The sequence below is a fragment of the Triturus cristatus genome, chromosome 1_2 (genome assembly GCF_964204655.1).
Source record: "Triturus cristatus chromosome 1_2, aTriCri1.1, whole genome shotgun sequence".
In the NCBI taxonomy this organism is placed as follows: Eukaryota; Metazoa; Chordata; class Amphibia; order Caudata; family Salamandridae; genus Triturus; species Triturus cristatus.
The window spans coordinates 106,300,677-106,321,307 of NC_140580.1; the positions used below are offsets into that span (position 1 = coordinate 106,300,677).

The 20,631-nt window shown below is 41.5% G+C and overlaps 1 protein-coding gene across 6 annotated transcripts in view; it reads left to right on the plus strand.

Moving 5' to 3' along the window:
• The window catches only part of FAM204A (family with sequence similarity 204 member A), a 357,413-nt gene that overhangs the window by 89,137 nt on the left and 247,645 nt on the right, over positions 1 to 20,631 (plus strand). For all 6 annotated transcript variants that reach the window (XR_014960760.1, XR_014960759.1, XR_014960755.1 and 3 more), the window contains exon 3: positions 8,831 to 8,867. Coding sequence is in view for 2 of the 6 variants with exons in the window: in XM_085603019.1 (XP_085459145.1) it covers positions 8,831 to 8,867 (37 nt within the window). In the remaining 4 variants the exon portion in view is untranslated. The remainder of the gene's footprint in view (positions 1 to 8,830; positions 8,868 to 20,631) is intronic.

Sequence of the window (20,631 nt, forward strand, 5' to 3'; positions counted from 1 at the left end):
GTCAGCTCTTATAATCTGTTTAATTGACAAGGAACTACCATGAGGATATTGTTTTTAATGTGGTGACATTCTGGCAAAGCCAGCAGGTCTGTCTCCTATATAATGACCCTACCGTATATTGTGATATTGAATATGGTATAGGTGGGGGTCTTGAAGAGTATAATGTGATGAGGACGTCATAGTATTTATTTGTGTGTGTGTAATAAAAGTGCTGTTGTTGTGTGCCATTAAATTTGAACAGCTAGTCCACACCACCTCCCCTAAATAGGCCTTGGTTCGCTCTGATTTGTTATCTTGAGGGAGTCGCTCTGATTTGTTATCTTGAGGGAGTCGAGTGCTCCAATGGGATACTTTGTCCCCAGTAAAAAGACAGTTGTGGACCGGTTGCTTCTGACGGACTCTGATCCTTCACTCTAAATACCCAGATTTCATCATATTTGGTCCAACATGTTTCTGCCCTGGCTTGTGTCAGAAATGGTATGGGGCATTCATAGGTCCCTAGCTCTTGGTTAGTCATACATATGTGGAAACTGATCAACACCAAGTTACCATCTATCTGTGTTTTTAAAGAATAATCAAGGTACCTATGAATAAAGAAAGTTCCTTAGGTTTACTTTGAGGTATTTTGGCTATTTCTTTCTGGATCCCTTCTTTATCCAGTATCTTTTACCAAGAATGCCCTCACATTGAGGTTGAGTCTACTGTGTTAGTACCATCTTACCAGGGTGGGATGAGGAAGCAGTTGATGAAGCATGCCACAAGACGCTGTGAGGTTTCCTGATCCAGTATAACTTATGCACCTACTCATCATTTTGAAACGATCAGTCTCCCATCTTTTTCCTGGGACACTGATCACCACCGCTTTACATGTGATTGTCTATGGTTTACTTGAAGGGTAAGCAATGCCTGTACCTCTGTCTGTCTCTCTCTCTCTTTCTCTCTGTAGCATGCTCATTGCAGGATGAAAGACAAATTGTATAGTAAATCAAATACAATAAGTTTATTCCAGATACAGGACCCACAACAGCTTCAGGCAGGAACAAGGTAAAAGTGCCAACAGGTCCAAACACTCTAGAACTCATAAAATTGACATAGATACATATCTATATTAAGAGATACAATTCTATATTAAAGGAACATGTAAATATAATACACATACCACATATCCCCCTTTTAATGCAATACATAAGAAAGCATCCTAATATAATATAATTCACCTAATAACATAATCCCTAAAGCGAACAGGAACTGTTCTAATCCTACTACTGCTCCTGTACACACCATCCCCATCCCCTCTTGAGACACCGCTCCCTCCAGTTTACACACACGAACTGGAAGCAACAGGTATACAATCTCCTTGACCTAAGGCTGCAGTATTGGAAGTTTCTCTTGATTCAAAGTTTGCATTAGTGGAAACAGAACGTGTCAAGTCACCAAGAGCATACCAATTATCACTCACAGAACCATGACCCACTTTGCCAACCCTCTCTTTCATCTTTTCACAAATTATGTCAGCCTGTTCTTTACTCACTTTAACAAGAGCATTTTTGTTCCCCCATCCTCTGTCCTGTAACAAAATAGCCATGCGTGATACTCTCAAAACTTTGAAAGGCACAGAAAATCTAGATTCTCCTTTGGTAACCTTAATAGGTTTTTTGATCAAGACCCAATCTCCTGGACCTAATTCTCTCACTTTGACATGCATACATTTATCATAATCACATTTGTAAACAGCCTGTTTAGCTCTCAACCTCTCTCTAATTTTGCCTAAATCAAGATCACAAGATTGTGTGACGTGATCTAATAACCTTCCTGGATTCAACTTGGAGATAGGGTTTCGTCCCCTTAAAAGAATATAAGGAGAAGCACCAGTGGTGCTGTGGGGACTAATATTGTAATTCCAGACTTTTTGATGTAAAAAACTTGCAACTTCCAAACCATTAGTCACAGCAGTCTGCACACCTTCCTTAAGCATACGATTTGCCCGCTCAACAAGTCCATTAGATGCTGGACTATATAAAGGCACAAGAATGTGTTTCACATCAACTCTTTTAAAAAATGAATTTACTTCCTCTGACACAAAATGTGACCCATTGTCTGTAACCACCTCCTTAGTAGTCCCTTCAATACAAAATAAATGCTCCAAATATAAAATAACAGCAATAGAGTCTGCATTTTTAACAAAAGCGAAGTATACCCATTTTGAGAAATAATCAATAGCAACACTATTTTGTCTATACCAAAAACTGAAAATGGTCCCGTAAAATCCAAACCAATTTTTAGCCATGCACCACTGGGCCACTCAACAGGACATAAGGGCGCAGTAGAAGTTTTCCAATGCCGGTCAAAACACAGGCACTGAGCACACTTGTCAACATAAATCTTAACTTGACCATCCATACCAGGCCACCAATACATAAGTTTGATCTTGTTAAAAGTAGCAGTTATGCCTAAATGTCCCTCATGCGCCAGAGAAATTATTTCACTTCTCAATCTCCTTGGAGGAACAAATTTGTCTTGTCAAATTAAAATGTCACTAGATATAGATAACTCAGAGGCCACCTGAGCAACACTTCTCTCCTCAATAGACCAACTTCTGTCAGAAGGCCAACGTTTAACTGGGAATTTTTTTAACATTCTTCAAACATTCATCCGTTTCACAATTCTCAAACCAATTTGAGTGATCCTCGAATCTTGCACGACATCGTCCACAGAAAACACCCATTCAAGATCACATTTGTTTTTAATCATGTCATCATCACATTGCAGTGGAAGGCGTGAGAGACAATCAGCCTGTACATTTTTCCCTCCAGTTAAATATTTGATATCAAAAATAAACTCTTGCAGTCTCGCTAGTAATCTTATCAATCTAGATGAAGCTTTGTTGGAAGAACTGTCTCCTAACATGTATATTAATGGTTTATGGTCTGTATAAATCTGAAATTTAGTGCCCCAAATATACATTTTAAATTTTTCAACAGACCAAGATCACGCTTAGGCCTCCCTTTCAATGGTACTATAGTTCAGCTCGGCTTCATTAAGAGTTCCTCGATGCGAAAGCTATAGTACATTCTTGTCTATTCACTATTTGACTCAGAACAGTGCTAAGCCCTAGCATCCACAGTAATGATACACACCATAAGTATAAGGCTTGATAGTAGGAGCAATAATAATTAATTGCTTAATTGAAAGAAAAGCATTTTGAGTATCCTCAGACCAGATACATTTGGCATTCTTTTTCAACAAATTTCTGAGTGGCTGTATCAATAATGCAAAACCCTGAACAAATCTGGCGTAATACTCACTTAAACCAAGAAATGCCCTAAGCGAATCCTTATCCGAAGGAACAGGAGCATCTCTGATGGCATCAAGTAAAGAGGATTTAGGTTTAATACCTTTGCCAGAAATGTTTTGACCAAGATAATCCACTTCTTGTTTGACATACTTACATTTACTGGCATTGACTGTGATGCCATGCTTTTCCAATTTGTTTAAAACTCTTTCAAGAATAAGATAGTGTTTATCTAATGTGTTAGAGTGAATAAGTATATCATCTTGGAAAGATTGGATACCCACTTCATTAGCAAACATTTGATCCATCAGTCTTTGAAAAATGCTGGCAGCTGACACTAAACCAAAAGGTAATCTTTTATACATGTATACTCCAAAAGGAGTTACAAAGGTAGTTAAAGGTTGTGATTCAGCTGATAAAGGAATCTTGATGATAAGCTGAGAGCAAATCAATAGTAGTAAAACATTTACTACTGCCTATTTTGGCAAGCATATCATGATTCCTAGGCAGAGGATGGCAGTCTATGATAATATTGCGGTTAAGTACTCTCAAATACGCACACAAACGGATGTCGCCAGAACTTTTGTGTGCGACCACATCAGCCGAAACCCACTCAGATAAGTCAACTGGTGTTATTATACCTTGGGCACACATCTGATCTAATAATTTTTTTAAATCTTCTCTAACTGAGAGAGGCATTGGTCTGAATTTCTGTTTAACAGGAACAGCATTACTCTTAAGTTTAATGGCATGTTCAAATCCTTTAACTGCTCCCACATTCTTGCTAAAAACACAAGCATACTTATTAAATAAATCATGTAACTTATGATCGTGTTCTTCAGTATTGCTAATAGAGGACACTGGCAAATCACCACAGGTTCATGAAGTCCAGGTCTAAGTAGTATGCCTAAACTAGCTTGATCAAGCCACCCCAGAATGTCACGTCCATTAAGTGCAACATATATTTCAGTGAAAACTTCCCTTCCTTTAAATATAATAACATCAGAAAAATAACCTTTCATTATTATGTCATATTCACCAAATGCCTTTGGGTTGACGTCAGTATGCTTTAACAAAGTTTTAGACCAAAATGTATCAAAAGTTTTCTCGGCTAAAATAGTAATTGGGGAGCCTGAGTCAGCCATTATATTAACTTCAATTGAACCAATAAGTATGTCACAAATAGATCCCTTGTACTTTTTTCCGGACTCTTTTAGTGTATTAACTTCGACTGAAAGTGATACAATATTCAAAACTTCAAAACTGATTCACCTTCAATATTAAGTTGACTAACCTTACTTTTCTGTTTCATAGATTTGCATACCATGTGAAAATGACCAATCTTTACAATTGTTGCTACGTCTACTTTGCGCTGGACAATTGGGACTATTTCCCATATGAAATTTACAACCACTCCTATAACAGGCTGCATTAGGTCTTCGTTCAAAATTTGGTGTATTAGGTTTCCTTTCAAAAATGTTCCTAGGGTTGACTTTGTTAGCTATAGCATTCACTTAAGGTTCAACAATATTAGCAGCAGCAATATGCATTAAACTAGTACTAGTTACCAAATTCAAAACACTACCCTCAGTTAAAATTTTAGATGACGTAACAGAACACTCAGTACTTCTTGCAATACCCATAACCTCCTCCAAAGATGTATTCTTGCAAGTGAGTACGCGCTCTTGAATTTTCTTATCAAAGCAATTGAAAACTAACTGATCACTTAACGAAATGTCTAAATTAGTACCAAATTCACATTTAGAAGCTAAAACTCTTAAAGTAGCTAAATAGACTTCAATTGATTCTTGTTGCATCTGTTTGCGTTTGAAAAATACATGTCTTTCAACCATAACTGATGGTTCATCAACATATTGTTTCCCCATGCGTGCTAAAGCTTCTGAAAAAACATTCCACGTTACATCACCAGGAGGTGCTGTTACAATAGGTAGGTTATCAAACAGTTGTTGTCCTGCAGTGCCCAGATGGTTAAACAATAAAGCTTTTTTTCTTGAAGGAGTATATTTAATGGCATTGATAGCTTATAAATAGTTCTCAAATACTCTTAACCATTTGTGCCAGGGTGTAATTGGCTTGCCTGGATCTTGAAGAAAAGCAGGAGGATGTAGAATGTCACTAGAATTATCCATAAGAAATACCTGTAAGTAAAAAAAATTATTAAAAAATACATCAGAGACCAGAAATAAGTTTAGTCAGATGAGGAGTATTATCCGTTTGATGTAGAGGAGAGTATTATCCGTTAGATGTAGAGGTGATCGTGAGGAGTGTGCTCCTAAACAAATGTATGCACAAAACGAACACCGCAAACGTATATTAGTTGCAAAAAAAATTAAAACATCCCAGTGTCCCAAAATGGCCGCCAAACACGTGCTCAACGTGTTTTTCTGAAGGAAGTTGGCCGCAGAAGACGTATTAGACGCATCTTTCTAGATAAAGTTGTGCACACTCACAGAACGTGAATGGAGCGTGCTGATGTGAAGATCCAACGAACAAAGACGATGCGGTCACCAAGTCAGCAGCACACAGCCAAATCTCAGAAATGGAACCAGAGGCAGGCGCAGCTGAACACAGAAACTGTTTAAAGGACAACAAGGCATCCTACGGTGTACGGTAAACCGGTTAAACAGGTATGGAGTACCCACAAATGTTGTAGAGATAATCCAGCAAGCAGGCGATGTAAAACTCACTCGATGTTGCCAATGAAATGAATTCATAATCATTTCCAAGTGAAGAAATCCTTTAAAATCTTCGGCAAAAATAATCCAAACTTCAGAAAAATGTGGAAACCGATGAAATCATGTGGTCGGTGGGTCCAAATTCAAATGAGCAGCAGAATCATCGCCAATAAATGTAGTATGCTCATTGAAGGATAAAAGACAAATTGTATAGTAAGTCAAATACCATAAGTTTATTCCAGATACAGGACCCACACCCGCTTCAGGCAGGAACAAGGTAGAAGTGCCAACAGCTCCAAACATTCTAGAACTCATAAAACAGTGACATAGATACAGTTCTATATAAAGAGATACAATTCTATATTAAAGGAACATGTAAATATAATACACATACCACACTCTCTCTCCGTGTTAGTCATCTATTTAAGGCAGTTAGGTCATCAGTGTTGTGGGTATGCTACTGAGTTTTCATCATCATCTCCGAAAGCACGAGTGCTCATGACACCAGCCAAAAAAGACTTGCACCAGAGAAAGCCCTAAAGGATTTGTGGGACAAGAATGCTATCATTAGAAATCAAACTTGGTTTTTGAGAGGCCAGGGGCGTATTTGATCATCTTTCTAGTTCCCAAGTCTCAGAGGGCTTTTGTCTAGTTCTAGACCTCAAGAATGGAAACAAGTGGGTCACTTATCATTTCAAACTGAAAACTGGCAGCAAATAATTCCCGTAGTCTCTCCGTGGAGCTTTCTGATAATGGTGCATCTGATGGATTCCTACCTACTTATTCCAGTGGCTCGAAGTTCCAGGTGTTAACCCAGTTTTGAAATACAGCATTTTAGTTTCCAGTTCAAGGTTCTATATTTTTTGCCTCAGCTCGACTTCCAGAGTTTTCACAAAAGTCTTAACTCCGACGGTCTTATTGCTACATTGTCAGGGGAAAATGATTTCTATATCTGAACAATTGGTTGCTCCTGGGGTGATCTGTGGAACTTGCCTTCCAAAGATTCACATCGTGTCTATAACGATGCATAGTTGTGTGCTCAATTATAGAGAATGTAATCTTATACTAACTTGGGTCAGAGTCTTTGCAGAAGCGAGAGTCAGAACAGACCTGAGGCTAGTCTGCCTTCCCCAGGCCTGAGTGGAGAAACTACAGCAGGTATCTCCAACGAGTAGCTCATGAGCTACTGGTAGCTCTTCAGCTACCTGTAAGTAGCTCTCTTGTGTGCAGCCCACCCTACTTAATTAGAAGCTTTTGCATGGTTGAAATAATATTTAAAATATCTATAAATATATATAAAAAAATATTTTCAAACTATATTTGAAGCTGGTCTTGGAGTGATAAATCATGTGGCGTTGGTGGGACTTATTACTACTGTCATTACCTTGGCACCACGGGCATTGCAGGGGAAGGGGCATGGCAGCTTTTGTATATAATCCACATTCTAAATTGACAGAGCATTTTTTATTTACATTGCTACTTGATGCACAGAGATGATCGCTGCTAGCTATCTCACACATGGTGGCTACTATTGCAATCTTGTGTGATGTGTCACTATTGCATTACTAATATTATTAGTAGCTCGAGATGATTTTCATTGGATATAAGTAGCCCTTATTGAAACAAAGGTTTGAGACCAGAATCTACTGTGAGACCTTTTATTCACAGATTAAGTTCAAGGGAGGTATTGGCTAATTGTCAAACAACCTATGGCTGCATGTGTCTTTAATGTTCCATGGGCCATTTTGTGAGTCAGAAAGCATTTGTGACTGTCAAAATAGTTTACAGAGCCAAACTGAATACCAGTTAGGAAGGGGCCTGAAAGGGTCATTAGCCCTCTAATTTCACATTGGTGTGGTATGGGAAACATCCTTTACTACGCAGCCAGAAATACGCACTACCATTACAACGTGGGTAATACAACGAACGCGTTGTTACCATGCGTTCCATTACCACGCAAGTCGTAACAACGACTTGCATAGGGAACTGTTGCACAGACTGGAGTTGTAATAGTAATATATACTATTTCAAAGTCCAGCACTTCCCTTAGGCAAGTCGCTGTAACAACGTGCGCGGTAATGGAACGCGTGGTAACAACACGTTTGTTGTATTGCCCACGTTGTAATGGCATGCGTTTTAAAAGCATACATGATTGTATCATACATCCGTGTGGTATGCATCAATGGTCTATAGCCGGAATGCATTTGCAAACCACTGACCAGTTACTAACATCTCAAAGGAGGCGGCAGCTGAGTCGAAAAGGGGCATCTGTCACCTCCCCTTTTGTGAACAGTACCTACAGTCCTCTGTGCCACTGCCTTTTCTCTCTGATGTTTTCTGAAAAGGGAAGCTTTTTTATTTTTAAAGAAGCACTTGTTCCCTTTAAAGAAAACATGGTGCTTACCAAAAAAGTTTCTCGTATCAGAATACAAGCACAGGAATGTTACTCAGCTGGTCCTTGCAAACCATCATCCCTGTGTTTGCAGCCAAGCACAGGGATCGTAAGTAGGAACCCGCTTATAATATTCTTTAGGTACATTGTTTGGCGATTAGAGGTTTTGGGATGTTACTTATTAGTGCATGGGACACATCGCAAAATTAAAGACTGGTCTAAAAAAATCGGTGTGCAATCTGTAACTGCTGCATTGTCTTTTCCTTCTGAAAACTTAGGCTCTTTCAGAAAAGTTGCACACAGCAGAACTCGATCGCTAGTTTGTTGGTAGATTGAATTTAGTTGTAGTTATTGCAGATAACTAAATCATATACGCCTGTGATGCCTATTTCCTTTCAGCACTGCTCTCAACTTAGATACTTAAATCTTTTGGCTTTTTCTTTTTTTCAGGTAAACTTGAAGAATCTCAGACAGGAAACTGTGAGAGGTACTGTAAAAATTATCATTGCAAATCATCATTAAAATGTGTAATTTTGTGTTCTCACAATCCTCGTTCACCTATGTTGGCAATTTATCTCAGCCCCGATTCCATTGGGTCTAATAAAATAAAACACTGTTTTGAGGGCACTACATCGGCGCGGAATCAGTAAAAAGACTGGACCACTATTCTGTTTGATTTTGTACTATTCTCAAGGATCTATTCCTGTGAAACCTAAAACCTTTGAAGTACAGTACATGAAATCCAGTACTCTGAAAATTTTAGCTTGAGGGCATCGGTGGAAAGACACTTTGTAAATCAAAAATCTCACCTGGGTAATCAAAACAGCTCACCTACCTTCTGTATGTAGTGTAGTACCATTTGAAATGAAAATACTGTAGTTGCAAATTTAAAATGGAAACAAAAGTGTGTAGTCTAAAAAGAGCTTAGGGAAAGGGATATCTGGCTTAATTCAAAATGTAAGAGTGGTTGCGTATCATTGGTACCTTTAATGTTTGAATAATTGCTGTTCTGAAGGGTAACATTTACTCTGTCATTCTTGTTGGCTGCCCTTCCCAACTAGGTGGTAATGCCTACATTGTAGGCCGAACCAGAAATAGTGTTTTTTAATTTACATTTATTATTGTCTAAAGGGGACAGTCATTGAGCATTTGGCATTAAAAAAATAGCATTATAGCAGTCCATTGAGAATACATATGAATCACATATAAATCACAAGGTTTAGTAAAAAACACCTGCTAACAAAGGTTAATGAATATGACTAAAAAGTACAAAGAATGAGAGAAGAGGGTGGGGGGTCGGGGGAGGAACTGGACACCCCAAAAAAGAAACCAATTATAATCAATTCCCCATCCTGTCTTGAGAGTCTTGTGCAAGTCTGCCTCATATAGATTCAAATTTCCTCATAGAGCGTATTCCTCTATCTCTGGCCAGGGCTTTCTCGCTATAGTCAGTTGAACCGCAACAGGAATAATGGAAAAGAGGGATCTCAGGCCTGAGTTAGCTTCTTTATAACCCAACATTATCTCTTTCACTGTCAAAGAATAATCTAAACCCAACCGGAAGCTCATAATATGCCTTATTTTGTTCCAGAATATCTCTAGAGCAGGGCAAGTAGCAAATATATGTACTATGTTCGCGGAGGCCAACCCGCATTTTGGGTGTTTGCTCCTATTACCACCATGCCTACTGTCTTACAGAACCCTGCTAGCTATCCTCTCTGGAGTGTAGTTTAGCATGCAGATCGTCCGCAATTGCTGCAGTTTTAATTTGATGGAATGTACTGATCCATCTAATGTTTCCAGCGCTTTATTAACTGATGTTAGGGTGAAATCTGATCCCAAAGCATTGCTCCATTTCATGGCCAGTTTTGCATTGCTGTCCATCCTAAGCTGACAAAAATGCTGATACATATTACAAAATAATAGTTTCCTAAATTCCGCCCATACCTCAGAGTTCACCACTGTTTTTAACGCGTGATTTGCAAGTTTTTAAAAAACAGCTGACTTAGGAGTGCAAATGAAAGTTGTTGGCTTTCAAATGTTCAGAAACCATTGCGATCATATAAGTGTTCAAGATGAACTACCGCATATCTAGTCCATGCCCTAGCCGCCGAGTTATAAAATAGCTCCGGATGCATGGGGTTGGCCCATAATTGAAGATTGACATGAGTAGGAGACAAGCATTTGGTTAAAGTTTCACGCCATTTTTATACTGTGTCCCAAATAGTCCGAAATAGTGTCTTTAAAAGATACTGTCACTTTAAATGTTTTTGAAGGAGGGACCCTACTTGTCCGCTGGCCCTGCCCGCTGTCTGTGCATCTCCATCTGTCCTAGCTCCGTTACATTTATTCCATCCTATTAGCAGAATGCAAGAAAGGGCTTCAAAGACTTTTTGGCATTGTGCTACTTTTTTTGTGTTGACCCTTTTTGGAAGGATAGTTTACTTATCGCTTTCCTTTTGTATGTGTGCTGTAAAAATTTGGTTATTAGTTGAGATATGCTTAGCCCCACTCAAGTAACAACCACATCCCTGTCAGGCTGGAACACAAAAGTCACTAAATAAACATGTGTTTAACCCACATGTAGATTGGCACAAAAGCAGTCAGGCGTAACTTAGAGGCAATGTGAAAAATATTCATGCAACACTCATACAGTAATAAAGTGACAACACAACACAAGAAAAATCCCACACCAATTTAGAACAATAGAGTGAAGGTTAATAAATAAAATTACATCAAAATAAATAAAATCCTATCAGTAGAACTGGGGTTATGAATTTGTAATGTTCTGGGTGAAATTTGTGTCAAAAAGCACTCTGCGCCTCTCACGGGTAACTTGGTGCGCTGGACTGGGTCAATGTCACCTGTTCAGGCGGACAGCTATGGAGCGTGGGTCAGATGCAGGGACCAGGTTTTTCCTTGTGGAGTGTTTGCCTTCTCATAGTCCAAGTCCACACGAGGAGCCTTAGCTGGAGCTTTGTTTTGGCTGTGGCCTGAGGAGATCATTGACAGCACAAGAAGCCGTCATTTAGTGCAAAAAGCAGGTCACTGTTGGAACTTAAAAATCTTTTTTTATTTTATTTTATGTTTTCTTTATTTGCATTTTCCAAAGTGTTACAATGACAGAATGGCATATTTATGCTTATTCTCCATGACATACAATTGTATATTTGAACATAACAATTACAAAACCCCCTTTGGACAGTATAACAGCATATTTGATAATAACAACATCATACTTTCCCACATATTACAATTCATGCCTACCGTGTCATCAACACCATACATATATCTGACCACTGATCTACTTAACTTATTACAGCTTCATCTTTAGCCTTCTGTTTCTGCTGTAGGGGGGTGTAACACAAATAGCTGCTACCTCTGGTGATGTTGCATCTATACGGTAAGGCTTTTGTGTACTCATCCAATCTATTACAGGCCCCCAGATATCTCTAGGTCTGGACGCTGTGGGCATAAGCTCCCAAAATAAGGAAAGTTGAGTTTGACAATGTGTGATGTCCCGTAACCATGCTTTAGTGGATGGGGCATTTAATTTCCTCCAGTGTATAGCTACCCTGCGTTTGGCAAGTAATAATAACATGGTATGCAGTTTCCTAGAATTTGCAGGTGTTTCTTTCACATATCCCAATAGTCCTATCAGTGGGGAAGGTGTTTTCGGTACACTAACAATTTCCCTGATTATTTTAAATATTTCTATCCAGTATTTAACTATGAGAGGACAATTTCAAGCAAAGTGTAAAAATGTTGCTGAGTCTGCCCTGCATCTCCAGCAATCTCTAGTGGGCCGCAGTCCCATGCGGTGTAGTTTGGCTGGGGTTCTGTAGTATCTATGCTAACAGCTGAAATGAATCAACCGCAATTATAAGTTGGAGATATCATTCTTAATTGGTCACAACAGAATTTCCACTGCTCCTATAAAAGTGGTGGGTTTAGCTCTGTGTTCCAGATCTGTAGCGTTTTAGGCTTCAAAATTGGACATGAGGTCTGCATGGACCTGTATAACTTGGTAATAAGTCTGACTGGTTAGTATTTTCTCCAGGCCCTGCAGTGTGTTTGGCGGGTGGGGGAAGGTAGCGTGAAGCTGCCGACAAGTTGCTTTTTTACGGTAGTACAGGAATGTTGCAGAGAAGGAGGATGCTACACCTGTCTTCTTCTGGAGGTGAGCGAAAGGTGTCGGCTGGGTATAGATCTACATAGGTATTCATGCCAAGCTTTTTATCCAGAGTTACATTTCCCTTGTCCTCCATCACTGGCAGCTGGGGATTATGCACCAGTGTGTTTGGTTTGAGGGGGCATATAGGACCTCATTTCCAGCTCTCCTCCGTAGGCCATCTCAACGTCTCAACAGTGTTGATTTCGTCACATGGTCTAGTGTATCATAAAAATATCGCAACTGAAAGCAGGACCAGAGCTACTCTGTCTAACTCAATCGCAACTTGCGGCTGGAACGGTATGGGATGAACCCAGTGGTGTATGAACTGCACCTTAGCACAATATGCGAAGAGCTGGATATCTGGTGCACCCAGGCGACCCTGAACCAATGAGAAGGGTCAGGAGCTCCCACGACACTCTGGCCTGTTTACTTGCCCACCCCAGCGATATCATCAAGAAACGCATTATCTTAAAAAAGGCCTGCGTGAGGAGAAGGGGGAAGATTCATAAACAGGTATTGAAATTTTGGGAGAACTATCATTTTAGCAATGGCTATACGTCCCGCTAAGGAGAGGGGAGGCCTGGACCAAATCTTTATTCTACTCTCTAACCTGGATACCGCCCTGCCATAGTTTTCATCCCAGAGTTCTTGCACCTTGGAGCTGAGCCATATTCCTAAGTAACGTACCGGGCCATCTGCCCATTGGAGAGGGTAATCCAGTTGATAAGGCTGTTCACAGGCTGTTAGTGGAAATAGTACCGATTTTGTCCAGTTGATCTGAATGCCAGATAGCTCACCAAATTTTAGGATCTCGCATATTACTGGATTTAGGTTGACTACTGGATTATTGATGTATAGGGTAATGGCATCCGCATATAGCGAAACAATAATACAGTGGGTGGTGAAACCGAGACCTCTTTCCAAGTGATGTTGCCTAAGCACCTCAGTTGGTGGTTCCATAGCGATGGCAAAGAGTAGGGGGAACAGAGGGCAACCCTGTCGTGTGCCTCTGGTGATAGTCAGTGGGGGGGAGGTCAGACCATACAGTCAAAGCCTCGCTGTGGGCAAGGAGTAGAGTAATTTTATCTGTCCTATGAACGATGGGCTGTGGTCCAGTCTAGCAAGTATAGGGAACAAATGATCCCATTCAAGTGAGTCGAACGCTTTGGTGGCGCCCAATAGCGCCACCAGGGCTGGGTACCGGGGGTTAAGATAATGTAGTACAGAGAAGGTTGGTAGGTTGTGAGAAGCGGACCCGCCTGGGATAAAGCCAGATGAATCTGGTCTAGCAATCAGGGGCAACAGTGGTTGTAATCTGTTGGCTAATAGCTTGGTGTACATTTTAGTGTCAATATTTAGTAGTGAGAGGGGCCTGTAGGAGTCTCTGTCGTTGGGAGCTTTTCCGGGTTTTAGCAATGATAGTATTATGGCTTCTCTCATTGTGAGGGGGAATTTCTCCAACTGGAACTTCCCATTCTCGGGAGACATGGTGACTGTTGCAGATGCGAGGGCCCGCTCGCAGTCATGAAGAGCCCCAAACTTCTCTATTTTCACCTGAAGTGTTGATTTTGTAGATTTGAAGCAAGTAGAGTACACTCTAAAGGGGCACCTCTTTGAGATCAAGAAACCTTCCAGCAGAGGCCAGCAGCAGGGCTAAGGCAGGTACAGGTGGTGCTGGTCAGCTGGGCAGTTGCAGGGAGGCCTCTGCAAGCTAGTTGTGTCCCTGTAGCTCAAACAGGAGGTCAGACAACTGACCCTTGGAGTCACTTCTGGGGATCCAGGGTTCAAGGCAAGCAGGTCCAGTCTTTTTCTTCTGCAGGTCCCGAGTGTTCTGATTCGAGGTCTGAGGGTGCTTTTCTTATACCCAGTGTCAGCCTGCGGGTAGGGGTTGCCCCCTTTGTCTAACCTTCCCCCTTCCCTGAGTTTGGCTCCAAACTGTCTAGGGTAACAAAGGGCAGGCAGGCCTAGGCATCAGGGCATTCAGCTTCAGAAGTCAGGAGGCGGTGGGCATAGCACTCAAGCAACCCTTTGAAGTTCAGGAAGGCTGAGTACAACCCCCATGACATCCTTCTCAGGAGAGGAACTCCCTGCCCCACACCCAGTGCCCTTTTGGCTCAATGTCTGATAGGAAAACACAACACATTGTAGGAGAGCCATTCACAGTCCTGTGACCTGGACACTGGTAGAAAGACACATTTGGTTTAGGCACAAAATGCCAACTTTGGAAAAGTGGCATTTTCAGAATAGTAAAATCCGACTTTACCATTAAAAAGGATTTGAAATTACAATTCATATGAGTGGATGAATCATTTCCATATCTGTTTCCCAAAGTGAAGTTATCACTTATTAAGTGTAATAAGGTAACCCAGTAATAGTCTGTGGGAAAGATAGCTTTACTACATTGAAGAACAACTTTAGGAGGTTTTTTTCACTGTCAGGACGTGTAAAGCGTAAACACACAAGTCCTACCTCTTAAATACCAAGCACCCTGAGCTATGATCCTTTAGGGCCTACCTTAAGATTAACTTATTAGTATTGAAAAAGGAAATTTAGGTCTGGCAAAAGATTTCTTTTGCCAGGTCAAAATGGCAGTTTAAAACTGCTGTGCAGGCTGCAGTGGCAGGCCTTAGACACATTTTGTTTGTGCTACTTTAGTGAGTGCTGTAGCCCACTAGTAGCATTGTAGTATTTAAATTTACAAGCCGTGGGTACATATAGTACCATTTACTAGCAACATACAAGTATATTAAAGGTACCAAACAGATGAAGGCCAGTTTTACATTATTTAAGGGAGAGAGCACATGCACTTCACCAACGATTAGCAGCGAAATAGCACACAGAGTACTAATGCCTACAAAAACAGGGCTCCACAACAGAAGGCAAAAATCTGGGGTGACCCTGCAGAAAGGCCCAGATCCAACTGGTGCTGTTAATGAACCTCTTCAAGCAATGCATACAATGTATAGGTTTCTTCTTTGTGCCTGATCCTGTCCCCTACTCTGTGTCCTGTTTGAAACATCTTCATGAATTCTATATGTTGATCCAGGCAAGGTCACCAACTGCTACAGTCAGGGCCACTAGAATTATGCGATTGTGCCAACGCAACGTTTTTCACATTATTAGCCATCATCTACTGCATAATCGCAGATTTTAACAAAAAGAAATTATTAGCTCAAACGGTTCAAAAGTTGCTAAAAGCACAGTGACACATGTTGCAGCACAGTTAAAGGCCCTTTGCAAAAGTTGACTGGTCACCTTTCTGTTGCTTATAGCTGTATTTGAACATTACATTGGTACTAATGAGGTGGAACCAATGTCCAGACAGTGATTAACAAGTGTGAAAATGACAAAATAATGAAGTAATACTATTACAAAATACTATTGCAAATACAAAATGTGCCGCATTACACTGCATAATCTGCTTTTTCTTTTTGCATAATTTACTCAATTCTGCAGCAGAATTTGGTCCTCCCCTGCAGCATAATTACATTTGCTATACCTTTTCAGTGTCAGAAGGTAGTACTATTACAGCAGGAAGCCATCAACTTCATAGCAAGTTGTAGCCCATCATGTTTGTTAGATCATTTTGGGACTGACCACATTAACCAATATCTCCATTCATAGGGCCCCCTCTATTGTTCTGTGTCTCACAACTGCCTGTTCAGGGGGCCCACATCTGACCATATACTCCTATGAGTGTTTCTTGGTAGGAAAGCACACAATTGCGATAATTTGATATAGTGTTACTGGATGGCTTATTCAAATTTGATAAAGCTGTCACACTACCACAAAGGGTGGAATACTACTAAAGAGGCTAGTATTAATCTAGTGATGATTAGACTCTGAGCCGAGTGCTCCATGAAACTTCATAGGTCCTGTGTCACACCTCTGAAATTATAGGGTAATTTCATCGTAATTCAGGTTACTCATACATCTTTACCAGTGTTTCCCAAAATTGGTGCATCAGAGGCAGCTAGCATGAAAAATCCAAGCCCTCTATTAGTACTCTAAAATCGCACCAATCACTGAGGGGCTCATTACGATGTCAGGTGGAAAGCCTCCGCCCGACACCGACTCGGGACCGACCGATTTGCAGTCGGTGGTTCTGACTGCTGGATTACTATTCAATCGAACACTGATCAGTCGAAGTCCCTTTGTTCCCTATGGAAGCTCGTGTTCCGCCCGACAACCGTCCGTAACACGGGCTCCTATGGGGAAATTTGGTGTTTTCGGAAAACCCTGCACCCTGTCGCAGGCACCCCACAGTGCCTGCCACACAGTGCGAGGTTTTACAGGAGGTCCCTTAGGTACCCCCTCTGCCATCAACCGTAGGCCGCGAGTCACTTTTCGACTTCCTTTACGTGTCAGACAGGCCGATGTGGAAAGTCTTTTTGAAATCGACATCGTAATCCCGAGGGTGGAAACACTGTCCGATGCATTTCCGACCGACAGGAATACTCCGCGAGTCGCTTAGAACCGATTCAGAATGACCCTGCGGTTTACTTTCCGACTGCGAACATTGTAATTGAGAGGTCGGAATGTAATCCGACCGAGTCGGTCGGAAGGGCTCCGATGCGGTCGAGGAGAATCCGACTGTCGGAAGGAGGCTTTCCGCCGACATCTTAATGAACCCCTAAGAGTAGAAAAGGCTCCTCCTTATGTTGTACAACGTTCTGTACCAAGGCTATATTGGGATTCTTCTTTTCCTGTGTGCATGACTAAAGACAACAGAGGGAAGAAGGATAATGAAAGAGTGCAGCAGTTTTGCACCTGTATTAGTGCCAAAGGGGGCTTCACCTGAGCCACTTTAATTTTTACTCGCGTAATAAAGTGCCATTCTTGAACCATTGGGCTTTCCTTTGAGACTTGAGTTTAAATCATCTTAGTATTGTTCAGGTCCATCAGAAGAATTAAAATGATTGCAAAATTATTCTCATAGCACCGTGCTGGCCTCACCAGTACTGGTACATGGAGCTTCTTCTGTCAATGGAGCAACCGATTCCCTTTGATCCTATCTCGTCATTGCTGATAATGTCCAAGGGCCAAGTACTGCATCCGGATCCCAAATCCCTGCAATTATCAGCATGGCTCCTGGGCACTGAGAGTTTCTCGACCTGAGGCTGTCCGCAGAATGTAGAGATATCCTTTCTCAAGCTCGTGCTCAGAGTACAAATAAGACATACCGCATGAAGTGGAAGAGGTTTTGTCACTGGTGCGAAGAATCGGGAGTTCATCCTTTCTCTTCTTTGGCTCAGGAAATTCTTCCTTACATCCTTTCTTTGGCAAAAGCGGGACTGGCTCATGCGTCTATTAACATCCCTTCGAGCCTATCCATAAGGCAGACTTAAAATTCCTATTGTGGAAGGTGGCTCTTCTTCTGGCTCTTACATCGGCTAGAAGGGTTAGCGAATTGCAGGCACTCACTATCCAGGAGCCCTTTCTTCAGTTCAAGAATGACACAGTTGTACTCCGGCTGAGAGATCACTTCATTCAGTAGACATTCAGCGATGCTTAAAATTCTATCTCGAAAGAACTAAACACATTAGAAAGTCACCTCAGCTCTTTGTGGCTTACAGTGCTCCTTGGTAGGGTTTTCCCCTTTCTAAACAAGGAATTGCACGTTGGATTTCCAGCTCTATCCAGTATTGTCATCAATTAACTGGAAAACCCTTACAGGGGAAAGTCTGTGCTCACTCCACAAGGGCAGTCTCTTCCTCTGCGGCCCTCTTTGCTGGGGTACCTATCCGGTACACCTGCAGAGCAGCCACCTGGAAGAGTATCCATACCTTTACCAGACATTACTGCTTGGATTCTTTGACACGCATTGACACTGCAGTGGGTCAAGCTGTGCTGAGGAACCTGTTTCAATAACGGTGAGCTTTCCCTCTCATCTCTCCTTCCTTTTCTTTCCTAAGACCCTCACACGTTCTTTGATAAATGTATGGTTTCTGGCTCTATATATTTTATCTGCATATAAGCTTTTGATGATGCCTTTTGTTTTTCTTACTACTTCTTTGAACTTTCTGTTGGATTAGGCTTAATATAGTCTTCATATTTTAAAAAGTCTAAATTGAGGAGATGTCTTCCTGTATTTGATCTTTTCTGTGCATTATTTACGATTGTTCACGATAATAAGATTAAAAAAAATTGCTCATGACTGCTAGCTACTCTGATTCAAGCATGTGAATCTATGAAAGTTCTAATACTGGAGTAAGAAAACAAGTTACTTACCTGTAACTTTAGTTCTCCAGTATTGGAACTTTCATAGATTCACATGCGACCCACCCTCCTCCCCTGGGAAAGCTCGACCTTCTGCATCTTTATGGTCATCCTATGGCACTACGGCAACGAAAATCTGGAGATCTGAGGTTCTCTCAGGAGGTTTCTAGAGGGAGAGGCTGATCTGATTAGTTGTTGATTTTATTTGGTCTCTTTTACATAAAGAGGTGGATATGTTACAAAACTGGAATAGTCTAAGGCCTGGTTTCTAATTTGGAATAACCTTACATTGCTATTTTTATATACCGGGGACTCCCATCTCGACGACGGTGAATGATTCAAGCATGTGAATCTATGAAGGTTTCCAATACTGGAGAACTAAAGTTACAGGTAAGTAACTTGTTTTCTTTCTGGGTCTCACTGGACAATACAGGAGATTTGTCAAGGCGTATGGCACCATTGTTGCTCCCTTGACAGAGGGGACAGAAGAAGCAGCCCAGACAGGTGATCTGGATGGAGGCCTGCCAGATTCCTTTTGACACCCTGAAGAAGGCCATGTGCCCAGCACCCGTGCTTGAGGCCCCTGATTTCTCCTAGGCAGACAGATGCCTCACAGCATGGGATAGGGACCATGCTCTCACAGCTAAACGAAGAGGACCTGGGCCAGCCTGTTGCCTTCTTTAGCAGGAGGATATTTCCTATGGAATAGAGGTGGAGTGCAATAGAAAGGGAAGCCTTTGCAGTGGTCTGGGCACCCATTTAGTTAGCTCTTTAAACCTGTCTCAGTCCTTCCATTTCAGCCTGTGTACAGTTGTAAACTGGCATTTCAACCTGGCAGATAAACCTTTTGCCAGGCCCAAACCTTCCGTTTTAATATATACAAGTCACCTCTAGGGTAGGTCCTGAACAGCCCAGATGGCAGGTGCAGTGTATTTAAAACGTTGGGCATATACTTTTAAGTTTTACATGTCCTGGTAGTGAAAAATTCCTACATACATTTTTTTACCACTCCAAGACCTACCTCTCTCACAGGATAACATTGGGTTACCTTATTACATTTAATAAGTGATAACTTTCAATTGGGAGCAGGTAGACGGGTTGAGTTTGGGATTTGAAGAATTATAATTCAAAGCCATTTTTAATGGTAATGTCCGATTTTCAGTCACAATTCTGAAAATGTAACTTTTAGGAAGTTTGCATTTTCTTGTTCTAACCATTTGCTGCCTGCAGCCTGATCTTGGGTCACATGACTATGTGGTGCTGGCAGGTAGTCTTTGTATATTACTCCCAGGCAGTGAGACAAAAGGAAGGTAGTTGTTGACAGGATGGGCCTCTCTGAGTGAACAAGGGAGAAGAGCTGTCACCTACCACACTTATTCACAAAGACTCTGCCTAAGCACTCTCACAAAGGGTTTGTTGTTATTTTTGTGTGACCCCAGACAAACTAGGGCTTTGTCAGGGTGGAAGGGGATGCCAGACACCTCAGGGGGTTAGAAACTTCTAGAAGCTTTTCCTACTTCAAAGTGGGCACCAGTCCTTTATAAATGTTGGACCTCAGCTCTTCATTACACACCTGGACCTGTGGGGAAACTCAGAAGCAGGACCTCTGTGCTGCTCTGCTGCCTGAGTGAAGGACTAGACCTGTTTCCTGAACCCAGGACCACCAGAGGGACTCCAAGGGCTATTTGACTGGCTTCCTGACCAGATCCTCACGGATAGTAGGCTCCAACCATCTTGATCCCAGGACCTGGAATCTTCTTCGGAGCCAGCTGGTGCGCAACACATCTCGATGCAGGACTTCGCATCGGAAACCCCTAGTCGATGCCATCCTCAACACTGATGCAGGACCTCACATCAC